Source organism: Nilaparvata lugens, chromosome 1 (genome assembly GCF_014356525.2).
Source record: "Nilaparvata lugens isolate BPH chromosome 1, ASM1435652v1, whole genome shotgun sequence".
Classification (NCBI taxonomy): domain Eukaryota; kingdom Metazoa; phylum Arthropoda; class Insecta; order Hemiptera; family Delphacidae; genus Nilaparvata; species Nilaparvata lugens.
In genome coordinates this window covers 4,255,496-4,280,999 of record NC_052504.1, presented here as the reverse complement: position 1 = coordinate 4,280,999, position 25,504 = coordinate 4,255,496, and the positions used below count along the sequence as shown (strand labels likewise).

The 25,504-nt window shown below is 33.7% G+C and overlaps 2 protein-coding genes across 6 annotated transcripts in view; one reads left to right on the top strand and one right to left on the bottom strand.

Moving 5' to 3' along the window:
- LOC111050248 (EF-hand calcium-binding domain-containing protein 1-like) overlaps positions 1 to 13,315 on the bottom strand; it is a 40,350-nt gene extending 27,035 nt beyond the window's left edge. Inside the window, exons 1-2 of the mRNA XM_022336543.2 lie at positions 13,154 to 13,315; positions 1,388 to 1,735 (exon numbers count right to left, since the gene is read on the bottom strand). Coding sequence (XP_022192235.2) covers positions 1,388 to 1,728 — 341 coding nt within the window. The 5' untranslated portion in view covers positions 1,729 to 1,735; positions 13,154 to 13,315. The remainder of the gene's footprint in view (positions 1 to 1,387; positions 1,736 to 13,153) is intronic.
- A 5,137-nt stretch (positions 13,316 to 18,452) lies between these two features.
- The window catches only part of LOC111050254 (oocyte zinc finger protein XlCOF6.1-like), a 153,281-nt gene continuing 146,229 nt past the window's right edge, over positions 18,453 to 25,504 (top strand). For all 5 annotated transcript variants that reach the window (XM_039428196.1, XM_039428202.1, XM_039428228.1 and 2 more), the window contains exons 1-3: positions 18,453 to 18,631; positions 23,641 to 23,677; positions 24,861 to 24,934. In XM_039428196.1, coding sequence (XP_039284130.1) covers positions 18,620 to 18,631; positions 23,641 to 23,677; positions 24,861 to 24,934 — 123 coding nt within the window. In that variant the 5' untranslated portion in view covers positions 18,453 to 18,619. The remainder of the gene's footprint in view (positions 18,632 to 23,640; positions 23,678 to 24,860; positions 24,935 to 25,504) is intronic.

Below are 25,504 nucleotides of genomic sequence, written 5' to 3'. Positions count from 1 at the left end.
AGAATTGAATTCAATCTCAAATTGTGGACCAGGATTCTCCCTTTCACGTGCATTCAATTAAATTAAGAATATAATATAATTATTATTGAACGAAAATCCTAAATAAATGCTGCAAATCACCCCGAAGACCTCTGCTACTGCAGACATTGACAACAAGGCTAACAGCTAGATGGAAATTCGATGAGAACTACTATCCAAAAATTAGTTGCCAGCCCGGGAATCGAACCCGGTACCTCCAAATTGCCAGTCAGGAATGCTTGCCCTTACACCAACAAGACAATCTCTGGATAGCAGCGCTCATTTTATACAAAGCCATAGCGGCCAACTAGTTACAGATGGAATTAAATAGAGAAATTTAATTAAATAGAGGTGATTTGCAGCATTTATTTAGGATTTTCGTTCAATAATAATTATATTATATTCATTAGCATTTGAATAAATGCATTCTCTATTTAATTCCATCTGAAATTAAGAATAGCTATAATAGCTCTGAAATTAGATCAAAGAAGCCGACGATTTCAAGAAATTTATCATTTCTACAGAGTTCTATAGCCACTCCAAACGGAGTGGATGAAGACGAATTTCAGACAACAGGGCGTTTAGAGAATAATATTCCCTACTTCTCGATGAATAGGTTATAGGAACATAAATAGGTAGACGAATAAAAATGCCCTGTCTCATGAGTAATCTATTAGTTTTATGAATTTATTACCTAGTGCGAATGATATTAGTTCGAAATTTCTCGTTTTCTTACACCACCATGGCTTACTTTAGATCTATCTATAGTAGGCTATAGCACCACCCATTATCATGCACAACATGCATGTCCTACTGTTAGTAGCCAGCCTAACAGGTTGTGATCGCCTGAAAAGGCCTACCATGGAAGTGAGACAGAATTATGTTCAGCTGTTGAACTATACGGTATTGCATTCAATCCGCGCTGATGATCTCACGAGGAATATTATACGACGAGTAATTAATCGACATGATCAAAATATCTGATTTGTTGATATGACCAACGATATGATTTTCACTATTATAACAGCTATCCTCTATAGAAGGCAGTGACAAGGCAGAGAATCGGCAACGCTGTCTCCATCTTTCCCCCTGCCATTATTTCCATTATAGTGGACCTTACTGTAGTGAATGCACCAACAAATCTATATCCGCCTTTTATTCATATTTGATTTCCAATGGTTTCACCAATTTACAACAATGTTGAATGAAAAATACTAAAAAATTGTCAAAAACCACAGATTTAAATCTGTGGTTTTTGACAATTTGTCAGTCTTTTTCATTCAATATGAATAATTACCATAATATCAACTACACAAAAAGTACAAGTACATGTGAGAAAATACAGAATAACAACTCAGAATACACGCACCTTGAGAAATGTGTCTGCCTTCGCAGAGTGTCTACAAGCTTGTTGGTCGGCTGCTGCGAGGATGTAGTGCCGGCCCGGGCCGTAACTGCGCCACCCGGCTGCTGCTGCTCCGCTGCTCCGTCCGCCATTCGACCGCCGGTGCAACTGCTCGAAACTGCTGTAGTTCTGCTGCGACCACGCCGGACGGACGCCCCTCCTCCGGGGGTTGATGTGCCCGCCTTTCTACCCCCTCCACCACCGCCACCCACCTTGAGCGACGCGCGGCGTCCCGATGACAGAAACAGCGAGACGGATTTCATTAGGCCGCCAACCCCTGATGAAGTGCCCGCTCCACTGCTCATTATGGATCTGAAAGGTATATTGGCACCTTATCATGTATATTATGAATAAATAAGAATATGAAAATAATATGATTGTTAGTTTGCTATTGCCTATAACCACAATATTATTAAAAACAATAATCTGAAACTACAGTATTATTGAAGAACTATCAAGTCTAGAACTATCACAAATCAAGCGGTACAAGTCTTGTTTTGTAAAATCGATTTAAAACACAATGTAATGTGCTGTACAAATCTTTATTCAAATAGCTTTCACATTAATCAATTCTCTAGGTTATTTATCTCAATTAGGAATACAGCACAATATCAGATACGAATAATGCAATAATTAACCGTATTTATTTAAAATAATATAGATAGTTAGTAGTTTTATTTCGCTAGTTATTGCCTTCTTAGTAGATTTATGTTCATTAGGTACTGCATTCTCATTTTTACCAAGGTAGGCCTACAAGTTAAAATCGAAAACAGCTAAGTGTGCTGTTGGTAAAAGGAATTATCCTCCACATTTATTTCTAGTTCTGAAACCTAGGAAAAATCACTGACACAAGAGAGTGTAAATTAAATTAATTTTCTTTTAATTTAACAGTACTCCTTAACCCTACATAATTTAGAATTCTAGGAATAAGAATTTTGGCAAACGATTTTTAGTTTTTAAATTTAAAAACATGAGTTAATAAAAAAGTAGAATGCATTCTCCATCATGAAAAAACGAGACACAGATGTTGTCAATACCACTTTAATTTTATTCTTACAAAAGGACTATGGTACATGGGGCTACATCTGCCCCATCCTCAGCTAGACTCTATCAGTCGGAATTAGATTGCAAGCCTTGTGTTGCGGGTTGCCTATCTGCTATCTACAGTACCTCATTATAATATGTATGTATTTTATTAAATCAAATTACACGAAGTTCCACGAAGGTCTGTTAACTTTTAATCTAATAAAATTATGGATTTCAATCGAAATAAGCGTTGAGAGTTAATGGAGGATCTTGGTTCCACAGAACAAAAATTCCAAGCGATAACGTTGATTAAAATAATCGACATTAACATTTTCTTTCACGTTTCTTTTCAAATATGGTGTGAAGCCCCTGCTAGATCCCCAGGAAGAAGACTGTTGAGCTTGTAAATGACTATCCAGGGTTTATTTATGCAAGAATTGGGTCAAGCCATTTTTGAGAAAAAGGTGTGATTACATGTTTTGGTAATTATTGAATCAATAATTTATGAACTATATTAATTCTACATTTGGAAGAGAATTTAGGAATTTCTTACATCAACAGGCGGTCTCTGAGAAGCCTATGTATGATCCTTGGGTTTTTGATGTTATGTTCACTCTAATAATTGTCTGTCAGTATTATTTATGAATAACATCCACCCTTTCCATTCGAACAATGCTGTCAGGTTATAGTGTACCACATCTGACTAGAGGAAGTTTTAGGAAGACATTAAAACAAACAACGACATGCTATTAAACAATAAAAGCAGTGGCGTGACGTCACTCTTAAAGCTCTATTGTGAGATTCACTGTATTCTGGCAGCTTTCCTTATTGGTAGCTTCTACTTTTACTAAGTTCACTCAACGCTGGCAGATTGAGGAGAGTCGAGCAACGAAGAAGGCTCGTATAGTTGTGAGTTTGTGAGAGTAAGCCAGAGCCAACTGCAAGTCATCACAATGTAGGAAAGTTTTCGGCCAGTAAAATGCAGTAAAACAGCAATAAATAATGAGAGTTTGCGTGCCCAAGACCAGAAACAGTAATGATGATAATAATTCGGAGAGACGGCCATATTGAATCGTTCTTCTACCGCCGTGTGCTGTTTTGATGACGATGCAGATTTCGTTACAATTCAAATCGTGTAATTATTGGTCTCTGACGTTACTTGTGGGATCTATTGGGGCCAAGTCACACGAAGCGTTTTTCAGGCGTTTTCAGACGAGTCGACAGGGCATGAACGAGCGCCAACCCAATCAACCAACCGGAGAGATTCGGAGAGATCGCATTAACACAGATTCATATGAATTTTGTTAATTTGTAGTTGAACAAGCGTTTGTGAAGTTCTCTTTTTGGACTTACTGAAGTCCAAAATCGTTTTCTGTCTGTTTGTTTGTTCGACAAGAGCTTTAGAGAGAATTGATCAATCAGCTTCAAATTTTGAACACTGATACTTCGAACCTTTTTACAGGTCAAGTTCGTTGGACAACAAAATTGACTCACTCCTTCGTCCTTTTTCAGGATATAAAAATAGTATTGAAAGTGCATAAGAAAAAAATGTTTTGACTTTATTATTCAGTCAGCTGGAATTAATTGCATGGTATTTCTTTGATTTTTCCATTCATTTAAAAAAGCTGATGCTATTTGGGAAATATCACACCATAGCCACCTCTAATAAAAGGCCACGGCCTACGATATTGCAACGTCGCAGTGTAGGCCTAGAATCTAATACATGATTGGTGAAAAAGATTTAAAAAAATACCAGCTGATCTTTTTCACCAATCATGTATTAGGTACTAGGCCTACACTGCGACGTTGCAATATCGTAGGCCGTGGCCTTGTATTAGAGGTGGCTATGCACAGACTGTCAGACAGACAGACTTTATGCGCCGACACATGATTTCAGCTGAATAACAACATTGATTTATAAGTTCTATATTAACTCGCTTCCGTTAACGTCTGTCTGCCTGTCTGTAACACACACGTAATTGATAATACTACTTGTGATAGCTTATAGGCGTTGCCAGCAAAACCAGAGGTTTGTGTTGATAGCAGTTGTTATGACAATTTTTTTTGTTCAGAGTGTTAAATTTGTGGGTGGATGGTACTATTAGTGTTCTTTATGACATTTGATTATTCAATGTAGGCTATAGTATAGGTACTCATTCATTTTATTTTTGTATCATTTATGAAGTATCTTGAAATGTTGAAATCATTTGAAACGGTTTGAGATATCGGTGTGCGGATTTTGCCATTAATTTTCATTTGAAATTCTGTATCGAAACCATGTAGGCCTATCACATGGCAACCTTCCCATTGAAAAAAACGACGTTGGGTTCAAAATGAAGCTGGATTCGAAATGAAATTGGATCCATAAGACGGATCCAAGATGGCTGACAAAAGTTTTGAAGCGACAGAAAGTATTTTATCAATAAGATTCCCATATGGAACCTGATACTGTAATATCATACAGTACATCTAAATAGTCTCAGATATCAATACAACAGTTCACGAGCGAGTTCTTTAACCCAGGGGGTCTCTAGCTTGATCAGTGACATTTTTTTTCTCTACTCAGTGACATTTTGTAAATATTAATTATAATTCTACTTTGTTTAAAACTATGGCAAAGTTGCGGATCTAGAAAAGAATAGCGCTATCTTCTTTGTCAAATGATAAACAAGGATAGTAACACCATCGTTAATCGAATACTGTTAAAACATGGACCTCACTAAAGCTATAGTTCGAGAGATGTTACTTTCAACATGAAGAGGGGGAACCAGTTTCTCCTTGGACAGTTTGTAGCATGGACAGAGTAGTGGGGAGGAGTAAGCATGCTGCGCACAATTGGATGGTGACTCAAAAGTATGTCTGGGGGATTGCTGTTTGCATACGATAAACAATATATAGAAGTTTTTACTTTCCTTGCCCTATTACCATAGGTAAGGAAAGTATTGCTTTCCGAAAAAAATTAAGGTACCCCAATTTCCAAATTTCAATACGTTTCAAGGTCCCCTGAGTCCAAAAAAATGGTTTTTGAGTATTGGCCTGTATGTGTGTGTGTATGTATATATGTGTGTGTGTGTGTGTGTGTGTGTGTGTGTGTGTGTGTGTGTGTGTGTGTGTGTGTGTGGTGTGTGTGTGTGTGTGTGTGTGTACACGATATCTCATCTCCCAATTAACGGAATGACTTGAAATTTGGAACTTAAGGTCCTTACACTATAAGGATCCGACACGAACAATTTCGATCAAATGCAATTCAAGATGGCGGCTAAAATGGCAAAAATGTTGTCAAAAACAGGGTTTTTCGCAGTTTTCTCGAAAACGGCTCCAACGATTTTTATCAAATCTATACCAAAAATAGTCATTAATAAGCTCTATCAACTGTCACAAGTCCAATATCTGTGAAAATTTCAGGAGCTTAGTCTCATCTATGCAAAGTTGGATTTTAGATTCCCAATTATTCAGATACAATTTGAACAAAAAAATCAAGTGGAAAAGATTGAGCATGTAAATCTCTACAATTAATGTTCAGTAACATTTTCACCTAAAATTGAAAATAAGCTCTACATTCGAGAAAATGTGATTATTCAATTGAAAATTATTGTTGATTCTATTAAATCATTCACTATGAAGAGATAGCAGACCTCGTGTGTCTCCAGCGTTATTGCCCTGTCACCAGCTGGCTCAAATCTTTGAATAGTAGACTTGAGATGCGCGGGAACACTAGCGTCAGGTGATCAATTTTCATTACGGCAAGGAAAGTTGTGTGAATGCGCCACACCAGATTTTTTGTTTTCCCAGCTGTTAGATAATGGCAGTGATTAGTGAGGAAAAGAGCATTGGGCCTCTCTGTGCCGGTTGTTGCACAAAAGCTGGTTAAATTTAAATCGTGATCAATTCTACGAGAACCAATCAGAGAAGCCGTCTTATCAAAAAGGTCTTCTCTGATTGGGTCTCATGAAATTAATCAGGCTTTTGTGTAACCGGGCTTCTGTCTTTGAGAGAGAGCCGTTTAAAAAGTAATATCTCTCGGACTATAGCCTATTAGCTGGTCTTGGATATTTGACTTTCATCAATGGTAGCATTCCCTATTTAACCTGTATTTAGGCTGTCATATCCACAATATTATAAAGGAAGGAATTGGCTTATACATCTTATACAGAATAGAAAATACACGATCGACTCATAATCATGTATGAACTAATGAATTGATTAACTTGCAATTTCACATAAAGATTCTGAATTTACCGAGGAATAAGGTTTAAAGCTGGCCTATTTTCATTTTTCATTCCCTTTAATCTATAAATTTTATAATTATAACAAATTTATTCAATTTGTGATTCCAAGTTTACGCAATGATAATAGCTGAGATAAAAAGATTGATTGATTGAGTACTTTATTCGTATAGATTACAACAATATATACTGGCTTATACACTTATATACAATAGCTTACAATACAGCAAAATTATAGATGAATTTACATAATATAAACTAAGAAAATTATTATTGAATTGTATATGATATGAAAAAAGCAATTTGTGATAACTATAGATAATAATGTCCATTATTTGGAAAGAATATTCAAAATATCCTTCCCACTAACTCTCTACCATAGATGAGAGGAGGAAAAGGAGAAGATTCAAATTTATGATGATATTGAGGAGAAGGAGGAAAGTAATATCTATAATGATGATAGAAATTAAAAGCAGAAATATGAGAGATAACTCTCTATAGTGTGTTTGTTGAATGATAGACAAGGATAGCAATAGCATTGCTAATCAAACACTGCCATTATAACGTAGGTGAGGTTCACGTTATAATAGCAGTGGAGAAAGATAGCAGAACAACTTTGCCGATCCTCTGTCTTGTCAATGCCTTTTATAGATGGTAGCTGGTACTGGTTTATTGATGTAATATCAACTGTTAAATTCTCGTTTAAAATAATTGACCGAACGAAGTGAGGTCTAATATTCAAGTCGACGGTTTGGCATTTCTCTTAATGTTTAAATGTTTATACGTTTAATGTGTTTATGTTTATATGTTTAAATGTTTATATGTTTATACGTTATACGTTTATACGTTTATACGTTTATATGTTTATATGTTTATATGTTTATATGTTATATGTTTATATGTTTATATGTTTATATGTTTATATGTTTATATGTTTATATGTTATATGTTATATGTTTATATGTTATATGTTTATATGTTTATATGTGTATATGTGTATATGTTATATGTTTATATGTTTATATGTTTATATGTTTATATGTTTATATGTTATATGTTATATGTTTATATGTTTATATGTTTCTATGTTTATATGTTTATATGTTATATGTTTATATGTTTATATGTTTATATGTTTATATGTTCATATGTTGCGCATTTACGGCGAAACGCGGTAATAGATTTTCATGAAATTTGACAGGTATGTTCCTTTTTAAATTGCGCGTCGACGTATATACAAGGTTTTTGGAAATTTTGCATTTCAAGGATAATATAAAAGGAAAAAGGAGCCTCCTTCATACGCCAATATTGGAGTAAAAATTAGACTATAGAATTATTCATCATAAATCAGCTGACAAGTGATTATACAGATGTGTGGTGAATCCAGTCTATTACTGTATTTGTATAAGGTCTATAGTTTCAATCAAATACCTTAAAGAGGTACGGTATGCATCTTTAAGCTGGGTTTACACCAAAGTTATTAACAAAATGTTAATAACTATCCTTATAGATTCTATTAGATTGAACGCAAGTTGACAAACACACATGTTCATCATGTGTATGATAAGTTATGTTCAATCTAATATAATCTATAAGGATTGAGTTATTAACATTTTGTTAATAAATTTGGTCTAATTGCAGCTCTAAGGTCTTTGGTTTCAATATTTTGTTTTGCAGTCATGGTATTATTATGCATGTCCATCAGTTTCAATATTCTCACATTCGAAAAAACTAATTAAATAGGTGATTAAAATGCTGAATTAAATGCTGAAGAAATTATAATATTTTTGATTGAAAAAAATAATTTTCATTACGGTAGATGGAAAGATTATCACGGAACTGGATGGATATTATATAAATTCTTGAATAGAAATATATTCTATTCACTGTTTAAATTAACATAAATATTAATAAATTATGGAATACAAATTCAAACGTGATCTGATTTTGTTAACATTTAAAACAGTTGACATCAGGTACTTGTGGATGAGAATACTGCGTGAGGTATACTGTTCACAGAACTACTAGTCAATTATATTTTATTAAACAAGAAATTATATTTTTCAATAATTTCATAAAGAATTTTAATGATTAAGATGAAAAATTTTGTCAATTAAGTATCAATTCTACATTGTTTAAAGACGATCTGGCAACAGAGAAAAGCGAGAAAGAGATAGGGCTATTGACTTTGTTGAATGATAGACAAGGATAGCAATAGGCTATCATTGCTAATCAAACTTTGCCATTATAACGTGGACCTCACTATAGAAAGGAATAGAACAGCTGTTCAACAGAGAAAGTTTACGTAATAATGTGAAAAACACAAAATACACAAATAAAATGAAGTATCATTGCTTTCAGACCAAATTAGTCTAATCTATTGTACCTACTTCTTTCCTTTTTTAATGACTATTTGATCTGTGAAACAGTATGGTAGATCTCGTGCAGTTATCTTAAAAAGGTCTGGTTGTTGATGTGCCAATAACCCAATCACCTTATCGGAGAATATGCTGCCGTTTAGTGTTGTGTCATGTCCAAAGAGATATGCATCTTTAAGGTCTTTGGTCATGTCGGCGAGAAATTGATAAGTGTGAAAACGGCCAATAAATGTTTGGGAACCAAAAATACCAACATAAACCAAACGCAATGTTTAGTTATAATCACAGAGAGCTACCGAAATCCCTCTTCACTTCATTTCTCATAATAATTTATTATTATGTTTGTGTTTGATGATTTCAGGATCAATTTTTTTCATTAATTCTTTTAAAACTATGATAGGTCTACTTGGACAATAATAATATCGGGGCACCGAGCTTCGCTTGTTATTTATTTATTGACTTTTGATAAACCGAACACAATTCTTCAAAATGTTTGGGGAAGTACTAACAGACACAGCCCAAAACTGTTTTTTCCCGAATTTTGATTTATACACTATGAATAGTCCAGAAAGTAGGTTATTTGTTCCATACACTTGAATTCAGGTTCAATTTTCTGTTCAAACATTTGAAACCAAAAACTTATAATTCAGATTATATACAAACCAAATTGAATAACAAAATAACACTCACTAATCACTTGAAATTGTCAAATAATGATCAACTTTGAAAATATCATGATATACTCCAGTTTAGGAGGATTATCATGTCATGTCAACAAATCAGATTATGTTGATCAAATTGATTAAAAATTGTCTAGCTAGATGAAATTTCTCGCTGATTGATTATGATTACACAGCTGGAAATAATTCTGTCCCTCACAGGCACACACAGGCACACGCATCTTCTGTTATTGAGAGACGACGAAATTATCATCTGTTTTCCAAGTATGAATTATCCTTCTAATGTCGTTCAGCGAGTTTTCCAAAGAATGAGACCTAGTGCAATCGAATCTTTATATTCGAAGCTGGAAAGCTTAATAGAGGAATATCTATATTAAGAAAGTTAAGGACTTGTGTCAGTGTTGATGCTCTAAAGGTAGTTTACTTTACATTCAGTCACACCTGTCCTATGGTGCTGTACTGTGGGGGTCAAAGGCATATAGCTCAAAACTATTTCGTATTCAAAGAAAGGCAATCAGGCTTATTTGTGGTCTGCCAAAACGCGCTCAATGCAAAGAGAGCTTCAAAGAATTATAAATACTGACATTTCCCTCTATTTTTGTTCTTCAGTGTCTGTCCTATGTGAAGGAGAATTTGAATGGTTTTGTTGAGCAGGGAGTATCCCATGAGCATCAGACAGAGGCAGGAATAACTTAATCACCAGCCGCTATAGTGAGGTCCATGTTATAATGACAGTATTTGATCAACTTTGGTTTTGGTATCCTTGTCAATCATTCGACAAAGCCGGTGGTACTATCCTTTTCTAGGTCCACAACGATGCCAATTATGTTTTTGACAGTGTAGAAATATAATTAATTAATGCAGAGAATCGGCATCGCTATTCTTCTATCTTCATCCACTGTCATTATAACGTGGACCTTACTATACGAGTATTCTAGCACGCAAAAAACATTTCTATTCATTGGTGTGAAGCTTTTTAATATGCTCTCTGAACAATTTAGAGGTTTGCAAAATCTAGTTTTCAAGCGGAGGCTGAAGATATTCCTAATCAGTAACCCCATTTACACTTTCCAGGAGTTCTATGAACTGGCTAGGACTTTGTAAAATTATTAATATTATGTTGAGGTAGGCTACCTAAATTAAGTAAATACTGTATCAACTACTGCTACTTTTCATTTTTGTTTGTTCGTTTTTATTTGTGTGACTGCATTATATTTCAAGACCAGAATATCTTATATTTGAATATATATATATATATAATATATATATATATATATATAATATATATATATATTATATATATATATATATATTAATATCTTTCTTTGTTTGGACATGATATTAATATAATCATGATATTGTAGTTCTTTTAGAATAGTATCTTTCCAATTATTGTATTGTATGTGTGACATTTGCTGTACATTGTGACGGGGGTAATGCTTCTGAAGACCTCAGAAGCGGTTACATTAAAACTTATTCTATTCTATTCTATTCTATTATCATGAACCTACTATGTTCCAAATTTCGTGAAAATCGTTAGAGCAGTTTTAGAGATATGTAAAGCATAAATAACCAGATATAAAAATAACCATATATAGAAATAACCAGATATATACAGAAATTGCTCGCTTAATATAATAGGATTATTGGATTAAAAAAAATCAGATAAAATTTGAATTTTTTCATCAATTAGGGCAAATCCATATGAAGTGTTTTTTCAGACGTGTCGGCGGGACAGGAAGCTCTCCGATTGGTTGATTGTCATCTGATCCCCGAACGCCAATCCGATCCGGCTTGTTGTAACGAAGATATTGAGAACATTTGCAAGTCTTTATCTTGAAGTAGTCATGCGAAAATCGATTTTAAAGTTTTAGCTTGTTATCTCATGCATATGGAAAAACGCACCAGAAATCATGCAGGGTTTTCTTTGGAGGGCGCTGGAGAACACATTCATTGACGTACAGCGCATAAAGATACATCGTTTCAGAGTTGAAAAAATCTAAATTTCATAGTCTCAACATTTCTCTGTATCTCTTGCACAAAAAAAGGTTATAACAAAGAAAAATTGAGAAAAAAGTTTTGAAAGATATAACTAATAAAATGTTTGTTTTAGATGAAATTTATAATAAAACAAAAATTGTAGAAGAGGATTTTGTGAAATTTTTTGTACAAAAAACGGTTGAATACCTTGAACGGTTATACAACGATTATACAAGCGATATGGCAAAACCCTGAAAATTTTGGTAGCCATCTTGTTTTCGAAGTGTTTGCCTGTGATTTCGACTCATCATCATCATCGCGTTTCTCATTATGCTAGACCTTACAAAGACATTGGGACATCTCCCACGGCTGTTACCCAAAAATGACCATGGAATGGCATTTGCACCTGGACTAACTATAATAAAAAGCTAATAATTTCCTATAAGACATACTGGCAACGGTTCAGCCCGACTTGAAAGCAGTGAAAGGTGAAGAGAAAATGCTAAACTACATTGAGTTTATTAACCGTCGACTTGAACCTTATAAGGTTCAAATATCTCATGCGCATTGGCCCTATATGATTGACATTGCAACAAATACTGGATTCATCCACTGCCCATCAGATCTGTGAAATCGCACATCAATATTGACCCAATATCAAGGATACACTGGCTGCGCTGTTATCAGTTTTACATAGGTTTTCCATAATATAAGGATGAATTGAATTGAGACAACAGAAACAAAAACTCTTCTGCAATTCAAATATTTCCATTATGAACACAACCATGTATTAGTGTCTACGAGGGTTTGACCTATATAATAAATTAATAAGGATAACTTGAGTTAATAGCATGAGATAATATTTAAAAAACATATAAATAGAAATATATAGTAGTAGGCTGAGACTGTTGTTCATTACACAATAATTTATAATAGTTCATCAAAATGGAAATAAATAAATTAGTAAACACATTAATTTATTTTATTCAATAATTTATGCAATTCATAAAAAAGAAAAAGAAGATGGAAGATAAAACCGTTGATTTTACGATCTTGTCTATGACCACTCTCAAGCAAAGCATAAAAACCTGGAAGCATGACGACTTGAAAACTTGACGTACTGAAATCTAGAAGAACTGGAAACATACCTATAACCATCCTCGGTAAATAAAGAATCCAAGTCATAAGCAAAATTTCAAGTTAATCAGTCCAGTAGTTCGATGTGATGATGCGTCATTCGTGAATTTCCTATAAGTACCGTACGTGAATAAGTCAATTCTTTCATTTATCATATCAATATAGATAACATAATATATTTTCAAGGAATAAATCGTTCATCATTTCAAACCAAGCGGCCAAGTCATTCTACAGATCATTCTCAGAATCGGTTGATGCATTTTCTAGTTCATATTATAATATAATTATATTATTATTATTTACCTTTTGGCTCGTGTGAACTGTCAAAGCTGGTTGATCAAACCCCAATCAAAGCTCGAAATAAACTTAACTATCCACTTTAAAACAGTTCGAATATTTTTAGCACTTCTTCAACATTCTTGAGTTGGTTTGTTTTCGTCGATTATGCATGGTTTTTAGAGGAGGAAGAGAGAGAAAGAGAGCAATATTGGGCTTAGAGAAAATGAACATAGTAGGGTATCCAAGACAACAAAACAACTAGCGTATTGATTTAACTTTCAACAATATTCTATCAACAAAATAAACTGCTCGAGGAAAATACAAGGGCAGATGAAAACTATCCCAAATACATATGAATGAAACTAATTTAATACCATTCTATGTAACTAGAATATGGCAAACTGTCGATATAATCAAGACTTAAAGCATCAGCACTCAAGATGCAATTCAAACTTTGATAATATTTGTGATTGTTCTACTATAAAAAGTCACAACTAAGTTGGCCTATATACGTCAAATACGTGAGAATCATCATATTGATGATCATCTTTAAGTGGGATGTATAATTATATTAAATCCGTCTCTAAAAGAGTTACATATTATACTGTATAATAATTATATATAAAAGCGAAATGACACTGATTCATTCACTCACTCACTCACTCATTCATTCATTATCAACAGAACTAAAAATCTAGTGGACCAAACAGGCTACATTCAAATTTGGCAGGTTTGTTAAATTGGCAATCTCGAGGCACACTAAGAGCAGATTTAAAAAAAATTCAAATTTAATGTTCAAATTTGGTACACAGGCTCAGCTGAGGTATAAAAATGTTGTATTGGGAGGGTCTTGGAATAACGCCCAAGTTCCACGGTTTTCGAGCGTTTTCCTCCATTTTCTACGCCTTCTCAAGAATTTATAGACAGATCATGTTCAAATTCGCTACAGAAGTTCAGCAAGGGTCTAGAGATTTTGTCTTGACAGGACCTCATAATTACGCCAAAGATCCACCCGAGATAGACGGTTCTACTGCGTTTCTCACATTTTTCAAGAATCAATTGGGAGAAAATGTTCAAACTTGATATAGAAAAAAAATTTATTTATTGCCAAAATCATTAAACAAACTTTACAAATGTGAAAAATATAAAAATTTTCATATACAATACATTGCAAAAACTTAAAATTAAAATATTTTCCATTTAAAAATCGATTATAATATTATCATTGGCGTTACCAGCAAAACTAAGTAGTTTGAGCGATGGCAACGAGTAATCAGTCGGCTATAATTAGTGGCTTGAGATTCAGTCGAAAATAGAAAAAATATAATAAAGAAAAAAGAAACATATGGAATGTATGAAAAACTAGAAAAAAAATAAAATTTCAATCCGAAAAGAAGAAGTACTAAGAGTGAAATACTAAGAGAGCAGAAAAACTAGAATGAATTCATAATAATTTAAAAACTCAAAAGAAAAAGAGATGATTCATGTAATTATTAATCTACAATCCACTGTACATATGTAATCCATTTAGTAACATAATGTAGCCTAATTCAATTGTAGCATATATGCAATTTCTTTTGTAAGCAAAGAGAGAATTAGAAAAACAATACAATACAGTACACATGACACAAAAAATAAAACTTAAACTCAGAGAGAGAAAATTAATCTGGGAGTATAGCCCTACTAATAATAAATTCAGAGGAACTGAGGAAGACAGTATATGTACATCAAATTAAAATATTTTAGGTATGATATCCTCTGTCTTTATCCAGCTTTCAATTTTTAATTCAAGTGTTTTGTAGGTTTTCTTGCAATGAAATGTTCTGGCATAAAATCAATAAGCTTTTTTGTTGTATAGTTGAATTGTCTTCTGCATATAGTTAGATCTGTTCGAGGAACGAAGCATCTATTTACTGATCTAAAACTATAATTAGTTGAATGAGGTGTAAAAAGATGTATATGGTTGCTGATATATTTAACAAGATTTCTGATATACAGTTGCCTAACTGACAGTTCAGCTAGGGTCAATTTTGTCTTGTGAGGACTTCAAAATTACGCCAAAGATACGCCTAATATTGACGCTTTCACAGCGTTTTCCAAGCGTTCCACAGAGTTTTTTTAGAGGTTTCTTTTCTTAAGTTCTCCATTGAATTTTCAAAGCATTTTTCTCCATTTTTCAGGGAAATTCATACTTGATAGTGTCAGATATGGATGTTTGTTTAGTTCTCTATAATCATTCCTGTTTCAAATTTCAAAGAACTATTAGACTGAAATACGATAATTCTCATAATATTCTAAAAAGTCTCTGATTGAGAAATAAATGAAAAGGATCAATTTTGATGAAAAGGATCTTTGCAACCCTGCGCTACCTACCTAATTCAGAGAAAACTGGTGATTGAATCGAGATTGAAATAAGCCTCCGTACAAGTACCTATCATAACATTGACCTCACTATACAGATTGTCCCAAAATTAAAGTGCCAAGCTTCGGGAATAGGTTCTATGGGTCAAAATAAAGAGAAATTGTAGAATAAGTAATGCCTAAATAAGTACGGTAAGTAACACAAATTTCATTATATTTCTGTTATGCTTTGTCCAATTCCAATTTTTTTTGTGTTAACTGATTGTAAATAAAATTTCCTAAAAAAATATTATCTTGGTAAATTTTTCTATCTATCACTGTTCTGCAATTTTGGATTGAAAGTTTAAAATGGCCGTCATTTTAAATTTTCGAATTAGACAAAGTTGAATATTTTTTCTACAGTTCATCTCTCTTATTTGAACATACCTACCGATTTTTATAGCGATCGGTTGGAAAACTTTGAAAATAAAAATTATTTTGTAAAATATACAAAATGACGAACCAATATCTCGTAAACGAAGCGTTATAGTAAAACATTTATTCTACATATTCCACAGTTTGTTTTGATCCATAGAACCTATTCCCGAAGTTTGAACTTTTATTTTGGGACACTCTGTAAAGTCAGCCTTGACCACTTTCCTTGCTACGTCTAGAAACACTCACACCCGGTTGCACAAAAGCCGGTTAAATTTTAACTGTGATTAATTCCAAGAGAACCAATCAGAGAAGCCCTCTTTTCAAAAAGCCTTCTCTGAATGGTTCTCGTGGAATTTTTTGGCTTTTGTGCAACCGGGCCTTGGTTGATTTCACTCTTTCAGTTGATTTTTGAGTGTAATAGCAGTGTCTTTGTTAAACCCCTGCTCCATGGGAAAGAGATAAATTCGATTGTTTTTGTAGTTTAGGGAAATTAGTCTTGATTTAATGATTAATGTGTAGGTATTTAAGACTTCAAGTCTGCAACATTTTTCAATCAATCATTTATTATTTTATTGGCATGAGTAATCTAACAAATACATGATATTGATGTTAGTTATACTTGAAATATTACAAAAAATTCATAAAATAATAAAAATCAGGATTGAAGAAAAAAATGAATTCAATTCAATTCTCCATCAATCCATGACCAGCTTTTACTGGATAGATTTCGTCAGTGAAAAATTAAAAACTCAAAAAACACAAAAGTCCACACTAATTACACTTAATCAAGATGGCATGCCAAATAGGTGGATAAAACTTGTGATCTCCTCATCACCTAATGAGTAGAGGCTAAGCAGTTTATCTCGTAGTACTTTCCTGAATGATTCTTTTTCCAATTGACGAATACGCCGGGGATGTCTATTAAATATCTTCAGTGTGAGGATTGGATAGCTGCTGTGTGATTTAGACAGTCTTGAGTAAGGTAGGTTGATGTCATTTTGCCTCCTGCTGTTGTGATTATGGAATTGGCTTCTTTCTTGCAGCGTATGAATCCGACCCTTCAGGAGTCTACTTGTTCAGGTGCAGAATAAGTATTGGCTGAAGACAGTGTAAGAATCCCCAATCTTACAAAAAGTGGCTCACAATTTTCCAGGGGTGGAGATGATGTCATGATGTGCACTACTTTTTTTAAGAAGGAGAATCCTCTCACAACTGCTTTAGTGACCCCAGAGTATAGTTTCATAATTGATGTCACTGTGGAAAAAAGCATGATATCAGCAGTAACCAGATAAATTTAAGGTACAATGTTCCTCAACTTCCGCATCAGGTAGATGACCTTGAAGAGTCGAATACAGACCATATCTACATGTTGATCGTATAACATAGATGCATCCACCATAAATCCGAGAAGTTTAACTTCGGGCTCACCAAAGGAAGGTGGACTACGCTTCAAGGTGCACAGAAAATTTTGTGTCCTGGCCTCGTTCATGCACAGCCTGTTGACTCTGAACCACGAGCTGGCTTCCTCCATCAATTGGGCTGAGCTGCGAATAGCCGAATGAGGATATTTATCTTGGGCGACTAAAGTAGTGTCATCAGCAAACAGTAATGCTTTTCCCTCCATGCTGAGATCAGTTATATTTATATATATATATGAGGAGAAGCAGAGGATCAAGAATTGACCTCTGTGGATCTCCGACGTTGATCTCTAGTGCTTGAGATTTGGCTCCATCTATTTGCACAACTTGTCTGCGATCCAAAAGGTAACTCTCCATTGTTCTCAATGCAACTCCACATGCACCATATTTTGCAAGTTTTTTCAACAGTATATCATGGGAGACACAATCAAAGGCTTTTGTTGAATCACAAAGAGTCATAGCAATCGAGTTCTTATTTTCCATTGCCTGAAGTATGGTCTCAACCATTGCCGTCTCTATGTCTCAACCAGGCGTTCCCTCAGCAAAAGCCGAACTGATCTTTTGTGAGAAGGGGATTTCCCTTGAAATAGGCAGAAAGCTTAGTGAACATGACTGACTAAAGTCCTTGCAAAATTTGATATGAGTAAATAAATTAATAAATAACAGAAATAAATTATAGAGATCAAAATCAATGTTTACAAAAATTAATATGTGGAGGCCATTCAAAACATGAGTAACCATTTTTTCCAACAGATACATGATATTGATGTTAGGTACATTAAAAATATTACAAAAAATATATACAATAATCATTAAATACTAAATGATTTCAAAAATATAACATAGATAAATTACACAGATCAAAATGATTGGCTTCAAAAAAATGTGGAGGCAAATTGAATAGGCAGCATCGATGTTAATATACAGATAATGCTGACAATATAAGGTGAATCTCACAAAACAAATATGATTTCAATTACATTGTGGTTGGTCTTTTCCTCAACGTAAAATCACCTATCTACTATGAAGATGTTTTGTGCGAAGGGCCTTGTCTATAGTCGGGCATTGGCTAGTCTTGTAACCTAAAGTTTATAATTTACAATCCAGAAGGCAGTGATGACCAAACACAAAAGGGGTGAAAAAAGAATGCTGTTTATTGAGGCCATTTAGGGGGAACTATAAATTCTATTATTGAAACTTTAGGTAGAATCATCATTCTTTAATGAACAAATTTAGAAAACAAGTATATTCTTTTTATTTTTAGTTTATATGTTTTTGTCTGATTATTAAAATAATGGATAAAGAGGTGAGTTTTTGAAATATTAATCTTTCTCTAGCATAACCTTAAAAACAGTATTGCATCCCATTTATTGAAAGTATTGCATTCATATAATTGATTGTTCCTTATCCCCAAAAAATAGTTATAAAAATATATTTGTTTCGGCCACAGAGGGTTGGCCGTAACGATATTATTATTATCCTCTCAAGGGAATGATCACATTGAATGCATCAATGTGTAAGTGGGTGTAAAACAATGCAATTAGCCATCATAACTGTCATTAAGCTTTTGGTTGGAGTTGATTTAGTATGTTATTTTGATCACAAAAGTTAAACGGCGTTCTTTCATAATAAATGTTTGCTTTTTAATAACTACACATTTGACTAGACTACACATCTCTAATTCATTATATAAATTTTATAAACAGTTGAATTGGCTTTGAGTGAGTCTGAATGACACTTCAAGACAAGCAAATCTTTTTTTAGATCAATTGGATGATTCTGTAAAAGCTATTACAATGATTTTAATAAGGGCCTATGTACAAAAATGTAGAGGTTATACTCAGGAGGTTCACAATCAAGCCTTTCTAATAATAGGTTGATAGGGAAGGTCAAGACCAGTTCAAACATGTATTACATATCAATTTTTAAGAATTAGCTTTTGTTTAGCAATAATTACTGAGATATTGCAAAAAATGCTAAATTTTGTGCTTTTAAAAAAGTAAACTTATTTACTTGGTGGTTTATTTATAGGAATTTTAAGCTACTGGATATTCTAGAATACCAAATTCTAAAAGAAAATGTTTATTCACTTGAAATATCACAAGATATTCGAAAATATGACCCAAACAATTCTGTGTTGGATTTTGGGTTTTTTTTTTCTCTGCTCATGGGGGCGGGTTATAAAAACATTAGAAACACCCATCTCCTTTGCCACGCCATTGCCTGGTCTGACTTGATTATGCCCAACCCATCATAACCAAGCCTAACCCAATTTAATAATGTTGAATCCTAAATCGATCAAACCTAATCTTAATATTATCCAACCCAATCTTACCTAACCATGTCCAACCTGATCCAACCAAGCCTATCCTAATCATACCAAACCTTGTTCTAAACAAACATCACCCAACCAAACATGACCACCAGACAAAACCTAATTCAATTGTATACCTAACGTAACATAACCAAAACTAACCTAACCTTATCATACAAGACTTGACCCAACCATTCCCAAAACTTACCTAACCCAATCATGCCCAACCTCACCTACTCAAACCTTTACTAATCATGCCCAATCTTATTCACCCAAACCTAATCCAATCATGCCTAACCTCCTAACCTAACCAAATCTAATTCAAACATTCCCAACCCAATCTAATCTAACCTAAATCCTAACATGATATAACCAACACTAACTTGACCTAACCTAATTATCCCCGATCAAGCTCAACCCAATAAAGACCAATTTTAAGCTGGGTTTTCATTTGTGCGTAAATGCCGTTGTCGACCATGACAGGGTGAGGATCTCAGATTGAGTAAATTTCAATTTGTCTACATAACCTGAAAGATAATGTTCAATTATGTTTTAATGGGGCAGGTTGAGCTTATACTTTTTTATTCTTTTAAATGGCAATATGTTGATATTATTAGAAATGCTCAATTCTTTAATAATAGAGACAAATAATGAAAATTTACTTGATCAGCTGTTTAATTTGGACAATACGAATGTCAACAATGCTTGTCGTCGTCGAATGCAAAAATTTTCGCACAAACGAATATGCACCTTTACTACACCACACATGATGTATTCAAGCCTAATCACACCAAACCCGAATTAAGCAAGCCAACCCAATGGGATAGAACCAATTTACTATTCACTTGAGATAGCAAAAGCTATTGAGATTAAAATTTAAAAGAATGAAGTTTGTAAACTCTGATATGTTTCCAAATATTTCAAAAATTCCAAGTTCAGAAAATTCAAAACTCATTCCATAAAATCCAATAATTCAATATTAATCAAGATTAAAAGTACCTATCAATCTCTAAGTAAACAAGTTAACATCTTTAAAAGCAGAAAGATTACATTTTTTTTTTGTAAATAACTCTAAAACTTGAAGTTTTATCGTATTCCTCGGCAAATTTTACATAGGATTGGACTATTAAAAAATATAAAAAGAAATTGATGAGAATATTTCAACTTTCTACTAAGTTTGTTCAGCTAGCAATCCTCAGAAATTAACAAAAATGTGATACATGGATGAACTCATCTTTACCTCCCCTGTCGGTCAATGTGGGTCTTGATGCTGGATTTCTCGGCTCATATACTGAAGTGCAGCCATATGAGCAGCAATATGCAAGTCACAACGTGTTTCAGAGGCACTTGAAAGATGCAGAGGTCTCATGCATGATCTGACAAGCACTTGCACACATAGGAATTCAATGTGATCACCCACTTATGCCACATCCACATGTTGGCCCAATGACGACCACCACCAGTGTGTGGATGGTTGGTTTGCCAGCACTGGCCTATGTTGGATTACCAGGCTGAGCCAGCGGCTAGACCAACATGTGGACTGGGCATTAGGGTCTCTTCACACTTGGCTATGCTATGCTGAAATACGTCCCATATACTAATGTTAAATACAAGCTATGGATCTGTCCCATTCACATTCGTAGCTTGGATTGAACATTGGTAGATAGAGCATATTTCAGCGTAGGATAGCTAATGCTGCATCCACATGTTGTCCCAGTGAAGGCCAATGACATCCTGCGGCAGTGCGGATATGTGGTTTGTCAATGCTGGCTACTGCTGGCCTTGATTGGGCACTGGTCACATTGCCAGTGTCTGGGCCAACATGATGGAGACTAGGCAATATGTCTAGTTGCTAGTTGGTAGGCACATTGCCTAGTCTTCATCATGGTATTCCCTAGTCCACATCTAGGCCAGAGCTGGCACCCTTCCACACAAAGGCGTTGGTCGTCATTGGCCTTCATTGGGCCAACATTAGGATGCGACACCAGGGTATCTTTGAAATCCATTGAAACATGTTATGAATTGCATGTTTCTTCTCATTCTGAACATATCTAGCATGTGCAAGCTTCAATTGTGAGTGATCCTATTGCACTTTCCAGATTTCATTTCTCATCTGCGCACTTGTTCATGCATAAAACAAGCTTGCACTTGCACATATATGCATTCTATGTGAACACACCCTAAGACTGTTGAAAGTTTCTCAATCAATTTTGTGTATAGGCTACATTACTTCGATATTATGAGTTAAGGTAGCATAGATTGGTAGACCAACATTGGAGCTAACTTCAGTCATCTGACTGGTGAGAGCTATGTATAAAGATTCTATCAAATAATTGTTTTTCTTCCCTGAATCCGATCATCTTCCTACTTGTCAATCCTATAGGGAAACGGAAAGGCTCCAGTTACATTACAGATACATACAGATTACATTACATTACATACAGATACATTAGGGCATCCACTAGCTACCTACTATGTGAAAGTGGGATTGGAAATGTCATGAACATATTTGAACTCATGAAATTTCCAATTCCACATTCCTGCTAGTAGTTACCAGCTGCTATTAATTTTTCCTGTGTGCAGTGTGCTTTAGACATAGGCTTGACTGGCCACAATGGAATACTCAAAATGTTATTAGTATTCAGTAAGTTTTATCATTTTTGTTAATTTCTCATTTTCAAAAGTTCCAAGATAAGTTATGAATATTTACTTTGCATAATTTATATCATAAATCTCTGTCATTAAAACACGAATGAATGTCCTTTTTTACCAAAATTTGAAGCTATGCTAATAATAATTGTATGGAATGGAAAAAGTATTCAAATTCAATTCAGCTATTAAAGTTACTGTATGATCTAGGATTGAAAGAGAAGAAACCATTTATTGTGCTATACATACAATGACAAAACAATAATGATTTGGGAATATAATACTGAGTTTGAAAGATAAGCATTAGTCTGCATCAAAAAGTGTTGGATATGAGTCAACCTTTATAAAGTTGCTCAACCATAAATGAGGCACATTTTTTTCTTCAAACCCGTAAATGATCTATTTTGTGGAATTCTCTAGTTATTGTTACTGATTTTCTATCAATTTCGCCAGCATACATTTCTGACTACCTGCAATTGGAAAATGTTAAATGTGTGCTACTTACAATAAATTCAACTGATCAATATTTCGAACTAATACTGTTATATTGTTAAAAACTAAATATCGGGGACCGAGCTTCGCTCTGGAGTACAAAAGCATAAAACATTTATCACGAAAGAAGAAATTATAATAACATTCATACAGAAATGTTCTATCTAATCACAGTAAATTGAGATTAATCCCCAGAGGAATGCAAAAATTTCCCTCACAAAGGCCCAGTTGCACAAAAGCCGGTTAAATTTTAATCCTGATTAACTTCTCGTGAACCAAATCGGAGAAGATCATTTCAAAAAGATGGATGTACTGGAATTAATCAGGATTGAAAATAACCCGGCTTCTTTGCAACCGGCACTAAGTACCTGATTGAATGATTACAAAAGTTCAACAGCTGAGTCATAATTTTGACACAGTCCTACACACATGAACTCGCTCACTCACTTCCATCACCAACAGACAACGAAATGATTATCTGCTGTTTTTCCAAGGATGGATAATAATTATCCTTTTAATGTCATTCAGCGAGTTTTCCCAGGGATGAGACCTAGTGCAATCGAATCTTTATATTATAAACCTACTTTGTTCTGAATTTCGTGAGAATCGTTAGAGCCGTTTTCGAGATCCGGTGAAATACAAACATATAAACATCTAAACATCTGAACATATAAACAGAAGTTGCTCGTTTAATAGTATAGGATGAAGCTCCATAGAGTTGTTTCTGCCTATTTGAGTGCTTCTAAGCAGCTGAAAATGTTCATTGTTATATATTGATAGATATAGAGAAATTCAATTAATAAAGCTGACTATAGATAAACAATAAATTGAAAAATGAACTCTCTTTATATTGTTTTCAGAGTCAAACTGCTTTCCAGAGTATGGAGTACCATGTTTGTAAGTATACACATTTTTCTTTCCTTGATTCCTAAGCATCTGAACAGTTGATTTAAGTTCAATCTTGCATCTGATATGAAATCTAAATTCTTTTACTAAAAAAAACATGTGCATTACCAATAACAGACACAGTAAACAGTGTCTCATAAGCAAACATAGCTCATAAACTATGAGCAAACAGAGCTCATAAACTACACTGAACCTATGAGCATGCAATACTGAATGTGCAGGCTTTATCAAAAAATTATGTTGATCCATTGAATAATGTTTATTAATGAAACAACATTTAGCTTCTGATTGAATAAAGTGTTATTTATACTAGTAGTTCTGTGAACAGTGACCTCACGCAGTATTCTCATCCACAAGTACCTAATTAAAACTATAGACCGCATGGAAATACAGCAATAGACTGGCTTCTCCACACATCTGTGTAATCACTTGTCAGTTGATTTATGATGAATAATTCTATAGTCTGATTTTTACTCTAATATTGTCGTATGAAGGAGGCTGCTTTTTCCTTTTATATTACCATATCCTTGAAATGCAAAATTTCCAAAAACCTTGTATATACATCGACACGCAATTAAAAAAGGAACATACCTGTCAAATTTCATGAAAATCTATTACCGCGTTTCGCCGTAAATGCGCAGCATATAAACATTTAAACATTAAGAGAAATGCCAATCCGTCGACTTGAATCTTAGACCTCACTTCGCTCGGTCAATTATATTGCTGGTTGAAGTTGATTGCCAGATAAGAGTTCTGAATAAGGTGGTTCTAATCAAAGCCAAGCAGTGTTTGGGATCAGACTGGAATGGAATGTCTTCATTAAAGGTTTTTTGATCACAAGAAGGTGATTTCTCCTGTTGAAAAGTTGTGTTCTTCAGTTAAAAGCACGTTTAGTACCTTAAATGATTTCATTTACTAAAAGCTTAGTATGAAAAATAATATCTATAACCAAAACCAATATTTCAGCAACTACTTTTTAAGACTGCTTTTGATTGAGAACATTAACATTTGATACTATTTTTGGTAATATGACACTCATAATTGGTTTTCAAAATTAGATTTTTCGTGAAAATATTCATCATAATATCAAACTTTTAACTTGGAAAATTCAATATTTTTTTTTATTCTATGTCTTATAATTTTCCTTCACTTTATAATTTTACTTATATTTCAGGTGGTAAAATTGCAAAAGTAATTGTTAACAAACTGGAAGATCTATCAACATCGAGACCACAAATCAAAGTTCAGGTAAAAAATAGTTTTAAAAATACATTCAAATTTGAATATTCATTATTTCAGATAACCACAAATCATGTTTTCATAACCACAAAGATTGAATCATCATTAGCAGCAAGCGAGTATTTTCCCCATTAATTCATATCAATCATGTTTTCATAATAAAATTAATCTTGTTTTGTTCAAAAGTATATATATATTCGTCTCCATTATCAAATATATACTTGAAGATTCATTAATTAAAGTTCTAGTTATTCTGTTCTTTTTTGTTATTATAGTTATTCCCCTTACATATTTGGTGGAGGCATTTTGTGCTTACATATTTGTTAATAGATATATTCTCAAACCTAGCATGTGTTGGTGTTGTATGTGAAACATTTGACATCCTAGTCAAGGAAACTAAAATTGTTTTGTACAATTATTTTCATTTATGTCGAAAATAATGATATTTTTTAGAGAAACTAATGCATGTAAATATTTCCAAAGTGGGGTAAATTGTGAGATTTTTAAAATCCTTGAAATGTTTGTAAGTACATCTATATTGAATTAAACACAATTATTGAACATCGATTATTGATGTGA